Source organism: Physeter macrocephalus, chromosome 8, assembly GCF_002837175.3.
Source record: "Physeter macrocephalus isolate SW-GA chromosome 8, ASM283717v5, whole genome shotgun sequence".
NCBI classification, from domain to species: domain Eukaryota; kingdom Metazoa; phylum Chordata; class Mammalia; order Artiodactyla; family Physeteridae; genus Physeter; species Physeter macrocephalus.
The window spans coordinates 12500635-12516473 of record NC_041221.1 but is presented as its reverse complement, the minus strand read 5'-3'; the positions used below and the strand labels follow the sequence as shown (position 1 = coordinate 12516473).

The window sequence follows — 15839 nt, the reverse complement described above, 5'->3', positions numbered from 1 at the left end:
CGCTCCGCGGCACGTGGGATCTTCCCGGACCCGGGCACGAACCCGCGTCCCCCGCATCGGCAGGCGGACTCTCAACCGCTGCGCCACCAGGGAAGCCCTAGGTTTTTTAAAAAAATTATTTATTTGGTTGCACTGGGTCTTAGTTGCAGCAGGTGGGCTTCTTAGTTGCGGCACGTGGGCTCCTTAGTTGTGGCACGCACGTGGGACCTAGTTCCCTGACCGAGGATCGAACCCGAGCCCCCTGCATTTGGAGCATGGAGTCCCAGCCACTGCGCCACCAGGGAAGTCCCGTTGCTGTCTTACATTTTGAAGTATGGCTGTGGGATTGCCTGCACTGACACCAGGACCCCTTTTCTATTTCATCCCCCCGGCCGAGGACGGATCTTCCCAGTAGGTCACAGGACACACGCGTGCTCTCGACCTGGATCTGCTCACTGATGGTCTCAAAGCGCCATCACTGCCTTGGGCTGAGCTTTTGGGTTGGGGGCATTTTCTCCCCTGGAAGAGCACGGAGGAGTTGAACTTTGAAATGCAGAGCTTTGCATCAGGAATGTTGTGATAAAGTGCAAGGTCCGTGGGGACTGGAATGGACTAACCCCCGGGTCCACACAACAGCAGGGCTGCATCAGATCTTTTGACAGAAGGTGCTGGATACCTTTCCTGGGGCTGCTGTAACAAAGCACCAGCTGCGCGGGCTGAGAACAAAGGAAGCTTATTCTCCCCCAGTTCTGAAGGCTGGAAGTCCGAAATCAAGGTGTCGCAGGGCCAGGCCCCTCAGAGGCTCTAGGGGAGGGTCCCTCCTGCCTCTGCCAGCTCCCGGTGGCCCCAGCATCCTTGACGTGTGGCCGCGTGGCTCCAGTCTCTGCCCCGAGGTCACATGGCTCCTCCCTGTGTGCCTTGTCTCCTCGTCTATGAGCATATCACATGCCCTGTTTCCTGTGATCAGGTTTAGGGCCTGCAGGATAATATCTCCCCATCGAGATCCTTACCTCAGTCCCACACGCAAAGACCATTTTCCTCATAACAGGTGGCAGGAATGGGGACCTTAGCTCTTTGGAGCCGTTTTTCAGCCCACCACGCGACCATAGAAAACCTATGGCCAGTTTGCCTTTCTCACTACCTGGATGGAGTGACCTCAGGCCAGGGGAGGGTTCTGTTATCCGGGACGGGTGTCAGGTTCTCGTCCGTTTAAAGCACCAGCGTTCAGACAGAGGCCGAGCTCGGGGCTGAGCATTGCAAGCCAGCTCCTCCCCTCGTTCAATCTGGAAAGGGGGGCTCAGCCTCAGGGAGCCCATGGCCCCAGTGCAGGGCGGCTCCCCTCATTCCCAGAGAGTCTGGGGCGGGGGCCCCATTTTCATCGGTCTGGGGCTGGCAGGCCTCTGGCTCCCAGTCTGCAGCTCCTCCACCGGGGCTGTTCACCCCCTGAAGGCCCAGCTAAAGAGGTCACCCACTGTCCTCCCAGGGTCCCAGGGTCCCCTGCCCTGGGCTCAGCTCTTGTCTGAACTGGAAGCAAGCTCTGGGGGCCGGTGGGCTCTTGGGGAAGGAGCCAGCTGGCCGATGGCAGAGCTAGGGTGAGAGTGTGGCCCCCCAGGAGGGCTGGGTCCCTGCCCCTTTCCTGCCCCGTGACCTAGTGCCAGGATGACACTGGTCAGGCTCACAGTGTGTGCGTGCGTGGGGGGGGGTCACCCTCTGCCCGGGGTGGATGGAGCAGGGGACCTGGTAGCAGAGAGGTGAGCCCCTTGCCGGCCCACCTGGGTCTGAGCTCAGGGCAGCAGTGTCTGAATGGAAGCTGCCCCTGAGAGGCCGAGTCTGCCCGGAGTTGACACAGAGAGGGGCTGTGAGCGGCTCATTTGACATCAGGGCCCCGTCACCTGTAGGGACTGCAGGCTGCTGATACTGCGGGACATGGGTGGAGGCCGAGGGTCCCTGTTCGGTCCGCGGCTGGCTTCACCGTCCTTCCCGGAGCTCAGGTCTGGGGCTACGCTGAAGGTGTACGTCCTGTGGGACAGGAAAGAGATCAGTGACATGATGACCCTGGGAAGCATCCGGTCGTCACGTGATGGAAAGCATGCAGGCGACACGACGGGTGGGTTCGGTCATCGTGAGGGTGAAACGAAACAATGGCTCCAAGCGGCTCAGTGCCCAGCACGTAGCAGCTCCTGAGCCAGTGGTGGTGGTTCATGTTCTCCATCACCACCTGTTACAGACTGAACTGTGTGCCCTCAGATGTACAGTCCTGACCCCCAGGACCTCCGAATGGGACCCTATCTGGAGGTAAGATCTTTAAAGAGCTGATGAAGGTAAAACGAGGTCACTGGGGTGGGTGCTAATTCAATCCGACTGGGTCCTTTTGAGTAGAGGAGATCAGGACACAGGGACGACAATGTGGGGACACTGGGAGGAGACGGCCATCTACACACCCAAGAGAGGGGCCCCAGGAGGGACCAGCTTGAGCTTGGACTTCCAGCCTCCAGGGCTGCAAGAGAAGGGACCCCTGCTGTTTAAGTCACCACGTCTGTGGTATCTTGGTATGAGACCCGAGCAAACGAGTGCGTCATCCTCTAAGAATCGCCTTCTAAACTAACCAAAGGTGTGAATATGCTCGTGGTTGTAAACAGGGATAAGGGGGCAGAACAGACCCATTAAACGCCACGGCAACACACAGGAAAGGCACAGATGCCTTAGTGGGCAGGTGGGTGACCACGGTGCCCGAGCCGTTGCAGGCAGGCAGAGAGGAAACTGCTGCCCGTCCAGGGGATCGAGAAAGGTGCCCCGGGTGGGCAGCCGTTTGGGAGCTCTGAGGACCACTGAGGGCAAAGGTCAGGGCACACCAGAGCTGGGAGGACTCCAGACGGTGAGGGGGTGCTGGTGCTGAGGTGAGGAACAGGGGAGGGGCCGGAGGAGGAGTGAGAACGAAGAGGCAAGAGCCGACGGTCATGGAAATCCTCCAAGAGCAAGAAACGGCCAGGTTCCCAGTGGAAACTCCTTTTAGAAAGCGAAAGGCCATCTTTGTAAACTCTAGTTAATAACAATTTACAAGCGTCTCTGGTTCCCTTTCCCATGGGATCTGAACCCCTGTCCTGGTGGTCGTAAGAGGAGGACTAGTTATACTGAAGCTGTCCTCACGAGGCCTGTAGTCCGCTTTATAGCATGTGGGCTAGTTTCAAACAAGGCTGAGTGAAAAAGCTACATACAATCAGAGGAGAGAAATGGTCAGTAGCTAGAGAGGGAAGTGGGAAAAAAAGAGAGCTGGGGCTTGATTTTGTTTTTCAGATAACGGCATGTTTGCTTGCTGGTGGGAGCCATTGGGGAGGGCCTCGGGATGACAGATCTGCTGGTGTGATGCCCTTGGAGGCATGGGATGCAACGCGCCATGAACAGGCGGCCTTGGCTAGGAGTTTGGACCTAGCATCACAGTGTGCTGTGGGGAGAAGGGCACGTGGGCCCAGAGGCTGCAGGTGACCAGAGCTGGTGGACACTCTTCCGACGTCCACCTGTCCCGGTGGATAGGAGTGGGGAATGCAGTAGGTGGCCTCTGGGTTAAATGAAAAGATCAGACACAAATCAACTGGAGGGCAGAGTGTCCAGGGACGCCTGGGCCTCCAGTTTGCAGGGGAAGAGAAGGAGGCAGACGGTCCGCTCACGCGCGTGACTGGTAAGGGAACATCATCTTTATTGCTATTTTTCTGAAAAGCATGTTCTCATCTTGCTCTTTAAATTGTAGTATTCGTTATGATTTTCCACATACAGAAGGCTTACATTTTAAGCATTTAATAATCAGTATTAAAGACACATCTGTTAAGTCCCACCCTAAGATCCATTCCACTGCTTCTCTGCTTTCAAAGCTCTCCCCAGTCCAGAAATCAGAAACACAGTCATTTAAACTGCCTTCTATTTTAGAATGATTTTCTTTTTCTGTTTAATTCTTGACTCAGAATTAAATTGATATCAATGTGTGCTGTGAGGCCATAGAGAATACCTTTTATTTTACACCCATTTATTTTCCTATTTCTGATGCATTCATCAGATAGGAGCTCCTAATATACCAGGTCTCCTGCTCTGTTAGCTAGTCTGTTCCACGGATCTATTTTTTCTCTTTCCCTCAAGCCAGTACCATATTATAGATTTATAACATGCTTTTAATATCTGGTAGGGTAAATATCTCCTCTCATCACTTTTATTTTTCAAAGTGTTCTCAGCTCTTCTCTCCTATTTATTCTCCCAGATAAACTTTTCAGTCACTCAGTGAAGTTCCCACAAACCATCCCATTGGGATTTTCCCTGGAATTTCATTAAACCTGAAAATGGCTCTGGGAGGATTTATTTTGCTCCATCGTGAACGTGGTGTGTTTCTACTTACTCGGCCCATTTGTAAATGTTTGCCTTTTTCTCCCACAGTGGCCCCAAGTCCCCCAGTTCTCGTAAAGCTGATGGCTCCCACGCCTCCATCCTGAGACCCTAACCGGGTCCTGAGCTGGGAGTGGCGTCATTTCTCCTGCATCTCAGGGGCCCACAGGCTCAGGCCACCTGCCTTTCACCATCACAACCGTACGCCCGGGACCCTCAGTGCCCACGCGGGGTTTCGATGTAGTTAACTCACTTCTGAAACTGTCTGCAAGTCGTACCTTCTCTTCCCATCTTGTTGCCTGTCCTGTCTTGAGCGGTAAATCCCACTGGCGGTGAGACAGGCTGGGACCTGGGACCTTTTGCTGGGACCCGGGACCCTTTGCCGCAGGGCTTGCACCTGGACACACCTCTCCTCCAGCAACAGAATACATAGAAACTGTACAGGACTAAAAATAACTGTGTGTGTGCCCAGTTGGGTCAAATTCTGGACCCCAAAGAGACCAAAAAACCCAACTGCCACTTCTGAAGAGCCTGGAGCAAAAGCAGGGCACTGCGCGCGCCCCCTGCACCCCACACCCCCTAAGGGGTGGGTAGACCATCAAGCCAGGGAACCTGTGGTTGGCTCTCACTCCCCTCTGTTGCAGCAGTGGTCCCAACAAAGCCGTGCCTGAATTTCTTGTCTGGCCTCTGATCAATTTCTATTGATTAAGGAAGCTAAGAACCCTGGTCAGTAACAGCGGGATCCAGGTCAAATAGATTTACACAGCTCATATTCTCACAGCGTCAGATGTCAGCACATTCGACATCTCTAACTGGTCATAAATAGCCAAGAACATGATCCCCATATTCAGACCATTGACATTTCCCTCTTCAAATGAGCAGGCTCTCAGTATTTGCAGAGTCTCACGTTGACACAGGAAATGCTGGTGGGTTTCCCCTTCCTGACTGCGAGGTGTGGCCCACGGGGCAGATAGTGAAGCCTCGTTATCTATAAATAACATCTGTGAAGCTTACAGTTGGAGAGAAAAATTGAATTTTTTTTTTTTTTTTTTTGCCACTCTTTCAAATGGATCAATTTCTATTGATTAAGGAAGCTAAGAACCCTGGTCAGTAACAGCGGGATCCAGGTCAAATAGATTTACACAGCTCATATTCTCACAGCGTCAGATGTCAGCACATTCGACATCTCTAACTGGTCATAAATAGCCAAGAACATGATCCCCATATTCAGACCATTGACATTTCCCTCTTCAAATGAGCAGGCTCTCAGTATTTGCAGAGTCTCACGTTGACACAGGAAATGCTGGTGGGTTTCCCCTTCCTGACTGCGAGGTGTGGCCCACGGGGCAGATAGTGAAGCCTCGTTATCTATAAATAACATCTGTGAAGCTTACAGTTGGAGAGAAAAATTGAATTTTTTTTTTTTTTTTTTTGCCACTCTTTCAAATGAAATACAACCTTGATTACGATGGGGAGGTTGGTGATGAGAAGAGAAAGGAAAGAACGTAGCATTTTAATATTTCTGTTTTTCTCTTAAACTTCGGAGACCCACTTACTGCTTAACTTACACCATAGAAATCGATGTATTTAAATTCTCCCTGGCTTTTAAAAGGGGCACAGCTGCCGTCTGTGGGGTTGTGTGGACTGTGTCTGCTAGGGATGCCGTAGCAAGGTACCACGGACAGGTACCACGGACGGGGCAGCTTAAGTAACAGATACTTATTCTCATACAGTCTGGGGGCGGAGTCCAAGATCGAGGTATGGGCGGGGTTAGTTCCTCCAGAGGCCTCTCTCCCTGGTGTGAACACGGCCGTCTTCTCCCTGTGTCCTCACATGATCGTCCTTCTGTGTGTGTCTGCGTCTGGATCTCCTCTTCTTATAAGGACACCAGACAAATTGGATTAGGGCCCACCCTGTGATCTCATTTTACCTTAGTCACCTCTTTAAAGACCCATCTCTAAATACAATCACACTGTGAGGTGCTGGGGCTTCAGACATCAACGTATGAATTTGGGGGACACAATGCAGCCCATGACAATATCTCTATTATGTCTGAGCTACTTGCCAGGAACTTGCTCTGTGGTTTTGGAAAGTTCCTGAGCATGTCTTGCTCCAGGGTTGGTACTCTCATCTTGGCTCAAAGAGGACAAAGTGTTCTCTAAGCTCTAACATTCATGGCTCTTTGTTCGAGATTATGCTACATACATTCTTGTCTGTGGAGGGTTGAAAACTGCTGTGATTCATGAATATGCTCCATCAATATCACAGTGGTCACCTCTGATCTTTTTCTTCAAAGTAACAGGCAAATATTGTGCGGTCATTTTGTTGCTGAGTGAATCCAGAGACCCTGAACTATTGGCACAAAGGCTGGATTGTCGCACTGGTGACGGGTCACTGATGTAAGGCCAATAATTTTTCCTGCTTGGGTTGCACGTCCCAGGTGTGAATTCTGTGCTGACACTGTCAGAGATATTGATCCACCGGCTGTAAACAACGGTGTGTCTGCCCACAGCTAAAGCTGTCTTGGGACGCTGTCATCGGACAGCATTTCTGCTCAACCGATTAGTAACGTGTCCAGACATTCTAGGGCCATTTTCTGAATTTAAAAGTTTGAATGTTTAATAAAGTACACTTTTGGCCGTTTAAAAAGACTTAGCCAGGACAGCTGAGTCCGACAACAGTGCTTGTTCTCTGTCCTTCTGACCCATAATCACATGTCACAGTTTGTCTTACTTCTTCCCCAGCACAGCTGGGGTGCTTCCAAAACACGGCCAATCAGACACCCCACAGCCCAGCCCAGTACTTAGTTTTCTCTTCTTTTGCTATAATTCTTGTTAATACTTATTAATTCCTAGGGGAAACTTGTTTCTAGAAGGAATAGTCCCAGAAATGTTCAGCTTAAAAGCTGGAACCATTATTTTGGTGACAGGTGACTAATAGATTAACTGTGAGGTGAAAGATGCAATAGCCACAAACTCATTTTCTCCAGAATCTTAGCTGCATAGTTCTAGAAACATCTAGTTTGCCGACTGCCTGGCGACAGTGATGCTCTCTTGTCCTGAGCAAGGATTGGAGGACTTGCTAAAGGACAGAGCTCCCAGACGGGAGCCCACGCCACCTGGACCTCAGATGGTCAGTTGGGGTGGAACCGCCATCTTCTCCCTTGTTACTCCTTAAATGGTTCATTGGACCGGGTGATGGACTGAGCTGGTTCTAAAAGGAACCAAGTGCTTCCTTGATTGCGTGATGTCATCTGGCCCCTCCACCTCCCCGGGCCCAGGCGTTCTCAGCTCTCAGGGATGATGATGTACCTGATTATCTCTGCAGTCCCTCGTGACACCAATGTTCTTCGATTTTGTTGTGGCCACTGGACACATGGCCATGTCCACACCCGCAAAACTGTGCTTCTCCGGGACGACTGGTCTACCCACACCTGGGACGGCTGTGATCTTTTCGTGGAAGCCATATCCCTTTCCACGTTGGGTGTGGGAGAGCTCGGAGCCTGGGGCCCACAGCGTGCATGGTGTGCACAGAGCTTGGCCCTGGGTTTGTCTGACTTCTCTCCCTTTATTCTCCCTTTGACCCAATTTCCTTATATTCTTTTCTTTAAACTTAAAATTGATTAATTTAGATTTTGAATAAGTAATGCATTTCTATGGTTCACAAATTTAAAAATTATGCAGTGGTAGAGGGTGAAAAGTCTCCCTCTCTTTCCTATTCCATTCTCCCAACTCCCACCCTCAACCCTGCAGGTAGCCACCGTTAGAAGTTTATAGACATCTTCCCTTCCAGGGAACTTTTACGCATGAACGTGCATATAAATACATATCGTGCGTATATAAGTACAGATGATAACGTTCTAATGCATCTGTTCCCCACAGTTACTACTATCCTATACACATTGTTCTGCAACTTCTCTTGGATTTTTTTATATCAGTACATAAAATACTTCCTCATGATCATTTTTAAAAACCTCGAGTATTCTACTGTCTGGGTGTATCATAATTTATTTCACTGGCTTATCTTTAATTGAATTATCTCTTCTACGGTGCTTGTATGCTTCTATAATTTGTTATGCTCATAATAAGGAAGTGGTATTTTGTAGTCCTTTTGGGATTACGATCTCAGAAAAGTTTTGTAGAGTAATTGATGTTTTCTGAATGTTTTCAGTGGAAAACCCCAAATCAACCAAGATATTTACCATATACCTGCAGCGATAATGTTGCCAGTATGGAGAAGGCAATTTTTACCAACAATGGAACTGTCTAGAAGCATACAAGCACCATGGCCACTGTTTCCAAAAAGACGCTTTCGGACACTAAGTCCGAGAGAGGCGTCTGGGCTGCAGGGACAGAGCGGCACTCACCTGTGCTTCACCCAGGTGTCACACTCGCTAGCTCTCTCCGTGTAGTTCTCGGGCAGGAAGCCCCGGCAGCCGGTCTGCTGCGAGATCCCAATCACCCAGCCCTCGCTGGCTTCCTCCTGCTGAGTGGGGTCCACGAAGATGTAGTCACCGGGACTGAGTGTCAGCTCATCCACGTTCTGGGGTTTGTACTGGAACAGGACCCTCAGGGTCTAGAATGGGGGAAAGCGCCTTCACGTCTCAAGCAAGGATGCGTTCTGTGTCTCCAGGACACATCCAAGCCTCTGTCTGATGACAGTAGAATATGACAAAAGGATGTATACACTTGTTCAGATACATTCAGAAATGAATTTTGGTATCCATCTGTCTCTCTAGTTATTATCTATTTATCTATCTATTATCTCTCTATCATCTTTCTGTACATATCAATCATCTATCACCTATCTATCTATCATCTATCTACTTATCTGTATCTATCAATCACCTATCTATCTAATCTATTATCTATCTATCTACCTCTTATCTACCTATCAATTTATCTATCTACCTATCTATCTCTATCATCTATCTACCTATTTTGTCAATCTACCTATCCACCTCCTTATTTATCTCTGTTTACTTATTTCTTATGTGAAAATCTCAAAGCATAACCAGATGTTCACATCCGCCCCCCTTGGAGTGAGGTTATTTACAGCTTCTCCCACACCACAGAACACGGTGGGTTCATCCATACTTGTTCCATGGGTCTGAAAGGAGCATAACGAGCTTTCTATCTAAAGCAATCAATCCCATGGGGAGGGAGTCCTGAACCGAGGCTTCACTCAAATCATTATCTAAACAAATTAGCAAGCAGCACAATGTATTCATAAATCTTTGCAACCGTCCATTTTTAATACCAGAAATGTTTCCACTTTTTCCCCAAATTTCTGTGTCTGCGACTCACATACAAAAGAATGTTAATTCCAAGATGCAGGCCACAGAATGATTTTAGAGAAGGGATAGAAGTTCGTCCTTCTGCTGAAATACCTCCATCCGAGGGCTCCTGCGGGTCAGGGCTCCGTCAGGAGGGCAGCCGTTCACCTATTCCCATGGCGGGGTCCAGTCCAGCCGTCCGCCTGCGTTCGCTCACCTGGTAGTGTACAAAGCGCATGTCCCGGGAGTAGAGTGCGGCCGTCCACTGGCAGCCGTGGCCGGGGTGGACGGCTTTGGCCAGCTGCTCCAGCGTCCTCTGGTGGTGGGGATAGAACTTGTGGGCCAGGGTGAGATGCAGCTGCTTGGTGCAGGGCTTCACGGTGCAGTCTGTGAAATCAGGCAAACGGGGCACCTTGACCCAGACGTCCGCACTGCACGCCCGGGGTCTCCGCATCCGGGGTGGCCACGAGCCCGGGTTGGAGGTGCAAACGCCCTTACACACGCACCTCCTGCCTCTCCCCACTCCCCTCCCCACAGCAGCGCCCCCCCGACAAGGCAAGGAGTTGGCCCAGACGGGCCACCACACAGAGGTCACCTCGTTAAGGAGGTGGCTGCGTACTTGCAGATTCTACGAAGAAGCAGGGAAGCAGAGGGTATAGAGACACAGGTTTTGGTGGGGGGGGGTGTTTGTGGCCCATCAATTTGCAAGCTAATTGACCCAACAATTGATTCAAATCTCCTTCACCCCCCGGGGTGTGCATGTCACACAGTGGCCTGCACGGGTGGGCTCATCCTCCAGCCAGTGGCTTTTGTTTTCAGTTGCAGAGTATCTGGAAGAAAATGCCCTAAGCAATGCGATTCCACCAGACATCGAAGCGCCTCTAATATTCTGCTGACTTTGGTGAAGCAGGAAGCCCTTGGAGCGGCCAAGGCCCTGGTCTTTTTGAGTGACCTCTGCCCTCATGACCCCAGCCCTCCTGGACCTCATGCCAGGGCCCTCAGGTCAGTGGCAGCAGCGTCCCCGAAGCAGCCAGGATCCGGTTTCAGCCGGGTCACAAAGCAGCTTTGTTCTGGGGAGGCGGCGATTAATGGAACTGCCCAGACTCTGGAATCTGATAGACCTGACTTTAGACCCAGCTGCCCCGTTTGGCAGCTGACTTTGGGGACCGTCTTGGTCTGACTCAGCTTCAGTTTCGACAGCAACAACTGGAGGATTGGACGGGCTGTCCTGGGAAACCGGCCTCTTAACTAAGGTCCCCGGGAAACTTTCAGTAAAGCTTAGTTACCCGCTACCTTTCTCACGGGCCACACTTAGCGACACACAGGATCCGTCTTCCCCCTGAAAACCGTCAAGGGTGATGCACCCACTTCCTGGACCCCAGACTTGGCAACCCCATCGATGTGTCCCGTCCTCTATCTGAGCCTTTGGTAGCAAAAGAGAAACCGGCGAGGTCTCCAGGCCCTGAGCTGCGGGGGAGAGGAGCTCGAAGAAAGAGAGCGTGTGGGTGGCGGGGAAATTCCTTTGCTCGGGTGTTCCAGACGAGGTGGGGGGACGGCCTTGCCGTGCAAGAGTCAGCGTGGCCTGGGAAAGGCCCGCCGAGGTCATCCTCAGAGAGAGCACTGAGTCACCTGATCTGAATGGGCGCTTGTCCTCTTCTCTGAGGGGTCCATGGCCCTGGGGACCGTGAGCTGGCCGGGAACATGCTTGCTGGCTGAGCTGTCACCGGCCCCTCCCGACCCATCAGGGTCGGGCCCAGGGTGCCGGCCGCGGAGGGCAGGGCGGAGCCCGCTAAGGGGTGGGCGATGGACGCGAGGTCAAAGCCGGTTTCCCGGGGTGCGGAGTGGGTCAGCACGGAGCCCAGGAGGCAGGGAGCAGGACGTGGCTGGATTCTAGTGCCAGATCCACCCCCCCACTGGCTGGGGGACTCTGTTGGTTTCCTGGGCTGTTGTCACAAACGGCCACGCCCTGGGTGGCCTAGAACAACAGAAGTTTGTTCTCATGCGTCTGGAGGCAGGAAGTCCAAAACCAAGGTGTTGCAGGGCAGTGCCCCCCGCTGAAGGCTCCCGGGGAGGGTCCCTCGCGGCCTCCTCCAGCTCCTGTGGCCTCAGCATTCCTTTGCCTGTGGCCACCTCCCTTCAGTGCCTGCCTCCGTGGTCACATGGCCTCTCCTCCGTGTCTCTGTGTCTTCTCGTCATACGAGGATACCAGTCCCCGGACGTAGGGCCTGTCCTACTCCAGGGTGACCTGAACGAATTCCATCTAACCGAGACCCTGTTTCCAGATAAGGTCCTCTTCTGAGGTTTTGGTGGACATGAATTTTAGGGGACACTTTTCAACCCATGACAGTGACCTTGGGCGGGCACTTGACGCTGCAGAGCCCTCGGTCACTCTATTTTTAAAATGAATGGTCACCAAGAGCCACTTTTGGGGGGCGTGGGAGTAAGTGAGGTGTTAGGCCTGCCTGGAGGCAGGCGGCTGACCCACCGCATCAGGACAAGAGCCACGTCCGCCGTCCTTTTAGGGACAAGGAGATTCAAGAGCCGTCCCCCGAACTCACGTTTACATAAAGGAGGCGATCGGCAAGGACGTGGGCTAAGGTTATCATTGTCTAGCCGATACGATCCCAGACTCGACAAGCGAGCCTCCAAATGGAAATCTGGGACCAAGGAAATTATTCACGTGACCGGCATCTGCATTCGTACATGTCTGCAGGGGGCAGGGAGGGGTCCTGCTACCAGGGTGCTGCGGCCTCTTCGAGGTTCAGACTCAGCAAAGCACAGCAGTTCGGAGCACCTCTGAGTGCCAGAACCAGGGGGAAGTTCCCCAAACATGCGGCACTGTTTAAAGGGAGAGAGCCCCAGCCGTTTGCAGAGAAAGAAGACGACTCAGGGGTCAGAGGACAGGATTCAGGTCACATCACCAGCCAGAGATGAGGGAAAGTTCACACCTGAGGTCAAGTCTGGAATTCTTCCCACTAAAGCCCAGCCGGAGCCTCAGTCTCCAGACCGGGGCTGGTGTCTGAGGAAAGTGAATTTGGCTGATTCTCAAAGTGAGTCTAGGTAATTTTCCCCCGAAAAGGCCAAGGAGACAAGACTACGCTCATACCTAAAACATTAAAATGAATCATCTAGGACTTGTGTTTTACATACGGCCCTGGCCTGGTGGGCGTGGGCCTGGGGGAGGTGCCCCAGCCTACCATCCCCTGTCATCATGTGGTCACACGCCGTCCCTCCTGGGGCAGTTTCCCAGCAGCTGGAACACGGCTGAGTGTTTTGAAAAACCACATCGATGCAGACAAGGCTATTCCCACTGAGAGAAGAGCCCTCTGCTAGCTCTGAGTCTTTCTATTCGCTCACTCTTTTTTGTTTTTAATTAATTTTTATTGGAGTATAATTGATGTACAACGTCGTGTTAGTTTCTGCTGTACAGCAAAGTGAATCAGTTATACATATACATGTATCCACTCTTTCTTAGATTCTAGTCCCATACAGGTTATTACAGAGTATTGAGTAGATTTCCCTGGGCTATACAGCAGGTTCTTATTAGTTATCTATTTTGTGTATAGTAGTGCGGCTATGTCAGTCCCAATCTCCCAATTTATCCCTCACACCCCTTTCCTCCTTCTTGGTAACCATAAGTTTGTTTTCTACATCTGTGACTCTACTTCTGTTTTGTAAATAGGTTCATCTGTACCATTTTTTTTAATTCCACGTATAAGTGATATCATATGATATTTGTCTTTCTCTGTGTGACTCAGCTCACATTTTTGAAGGACATCCTGGCCCGTTACGGAGCTTCTAGCTAATTGTTCAGCCTCAGGTTAAGGCCATGTCATAGTTGCTGGCTGTAAAGGGCCAGGTGGGTGTGGAAGTGACCTGGCTGTGCCCGGCCAGCCCGCAGGATGACCGTCGCTGCATCGGGGAAACAGCCTCACTCTTGCTGCCCTGGGGTCTGCCCATCGCATCCGAGTGTGGCGAGCTCAGCCCCGGGCACAAAGGGACCGCTTTCTATTAACCGGGCCCCGCGTGTGCTTCTGCCTGGGGCCGCCTACCTGCTAAGATGGAAGCTTCCGTGGCGAACGTCACGGCAAATTCCTGGATGACGTCTGCGGGGCTGTCATTCACGAAGAAGCCCAGGTAGCTGATGGAAGAATGGAGAACCAGAGGCACCGCCGAGGGGAAGGCGCCCAGGGTCCTATCCCCGGCTCTCTTCAGCGCTTCATACAGACACTCCACCTTCTGGTCCTCGCACTGAGGGACAGAGACGGGACAGTCACCTGTTACCTTAACTAATAAAAATCAGGCAGCCTCGGGAGCCTCTTCTCTGTTCGCGATGCTGTAACATAATTTAACTGGTCCTGGTGTTTGGGGAGATGGGTCCGTTCTGTAGCTGGTCCCCCGTTTCTTATAGAATTCAGGTCAAGATCTTTTTGGAATAGAATAGCCTTTGAGCGCCCACGTCAAAAATCCCTCGTCCCTCTAAATATGTGCCTCACTCCACGTTGAGCTGACCCAACCCTGCATCACATCCTGAACCCCGTCCTCCAGTCCTGTGGCTCACAGCTGGGCTCAGTGCTGCTTCATTGGCTCTGGAGGTTTCCTGTAGGAAAGGCAGCCCCGGGGCGCACTGCTCAGAACCTACCCTACTGAGGGGGGTTGTAGCCTACCCCTCGGCTGCTGACCTTCAGACCCGGCAGCAGGCCACACGCTCGGCCGGTGATCGAGCCATCCTTGCCCCCGACAGAGTCTCCTCTGACGTGGTCTGGGCTCACAAGCTCCCCCTCAATCCTGCTGTCACCCACTCACCTGCCCTCTGGCCACACAGCTCTTGGCTCCTCGCTCAGTGAGAAAGACTCCACACGTCCGGGTGGGACCCCAGTGGAACCCTGACAGAGCCACCCCCTTCGGGGAGCCGGCCAAATCCTCCTCTCCCCAACAGCTGGCTCCCTCTGGGTTTCCCACAGCCCTCTTTATTCTCTGAGTTATGAACCTTTTCATCGCTGTTAATGTGCACCCTCAGCTCCCCCGCTAACCAGGAGCGCACTAAATTCACCCCTGTCTGTTGTATCTTTGCGGTCCTCGTAGGGCCTGGAAAGCACGTGGTGCCCGGAGGGCACTCGCCTCGTGTAATCTGGGAGCAGGGAGCCGCGTCATACACCGACCTGTAGGTGACGGCGCCGTCTGGTGGCTGAGCATTCTTATTTTACAGAACAAAGGCAACAAGTGAATCCCTATTAGACACTTTCTGCTGGAAAGGGTTACTCAGCCACCAGGGCAGGGTGGGACGTGGGGCGGGCGCGAGGGGGCAGCTACCTCGAGAGAGGGGAAATGCCTGTGTGTGTGTATCTACGTGTATGGTGTGTCTGTGTGAGATGCTGTGCGTGTCTCTGTGTGCATATCTGTGTGTGTGACATGGTGTGTGTGTGGTGTGTCTGTGTGAGATGCTGTGCGTGTCTCTGTGTCTCTGTGTGCATATCTGTGTGTGTGACATGGTGTGTGTGTGTGGTGTGTCTGTGTGAGATGCTGTGCGTGTCTCTGTGTCTCTGTGTGCATATCTGTGTGTGTGACATGGTGTGTGTGTGTGGTGTGTCTGTGTGAGATGCTGTGCGTGTCTCTGTGTCTCTGTGTGCATATCTGTGTGTGTGACATGGTGTGTGTGTGTGGTGTGTCTGTGTGAGATGCTGTGCGTGTCTCTGTGTCTCTGTGTGCATATCTGTGTGTGTGACATGGTGTGTGTGTGTGGTGTGTCTGTGTGAGATGCTGTGCGTGTCTCTGTGTCTCTGTGTGCATATCTGTGTGTGTGACATGGTGTGTGTGTGTGGTGTGTCTGTGTGAGATGCTGTGCGTGTCTCTGTGTCTCTGTGTGCATATCTGTGTGTGTGACATGGTGTGTGTGTGTGGTGTGTCTGTGTGAGATGCTGTGCGTGTCTCTGTGTCTCTGTGTGCATATCTGTGTGTGTGACATGGTGTATGTGTGTGTGGTGTGTCTGTGTGAGATGCTGTGCGTGTCTCTGTGTCTCTGTGTGCATATCTGTGTGTGTGACATGGTGTGTGTGTGTGGTGTGTCTGTGTGAGATGCTGTGCGTGTCTCTGTGTCTCTGTGTGCATATCTGTGTGTGTGTGACATGGTGTGTGTGTGTGTGTGTGGTGTGTCTGTGTGAGATGCTGTGCGTGTCTCTGTGTCTCTGTGTGCATATCTGTGTGTGTGACATGGTGT

At 52.0% G+C, this 15839-nt stretch overlaps 1 protein-coding gene and 1 non-coding gene across 2 annotated transcripts in view; one reads left to right on the top strand and one right to left on the bottom strand.

Moving 5' to 3' along the window:
- UBASH3A (ubiquitin associated and SH3 domain containing A) overlaps positions 1–15839 on the bottom strand; it is a 44142-nt gene that overhangs the window by 19076 nt on the left and 9227 nt on the right. The window contains exons 4-7 of the mRNA XM_007113482.2: positions 13675–13873; positions 9840–10009; positions 8714–8922; positions 1872–1998 (exon numbers count right to left, since the gene is read on the bottom strand). Of these exons, the coding sequence (XP_007113544.1) occupies positions 1872–1998; positions 8714–8922; positions 9840–10009; positions 13675–13873 (705 nt within the window). The remainder of the gene's footprint in view (positions 1–1871; positions 1999–8713; positions 8923–9839; positions 10010–13674; positions 13874–15839) is intronic.
- On the top strand, positions 3041–3173 carry LOC112064041 (small nucleolar RNA SNORA61). The gene has a single exon (XR_002891333.1). It is a non-coding gene; the product is annotated as a small nucleolar RNA SNORA61 (small nucleolar RNA).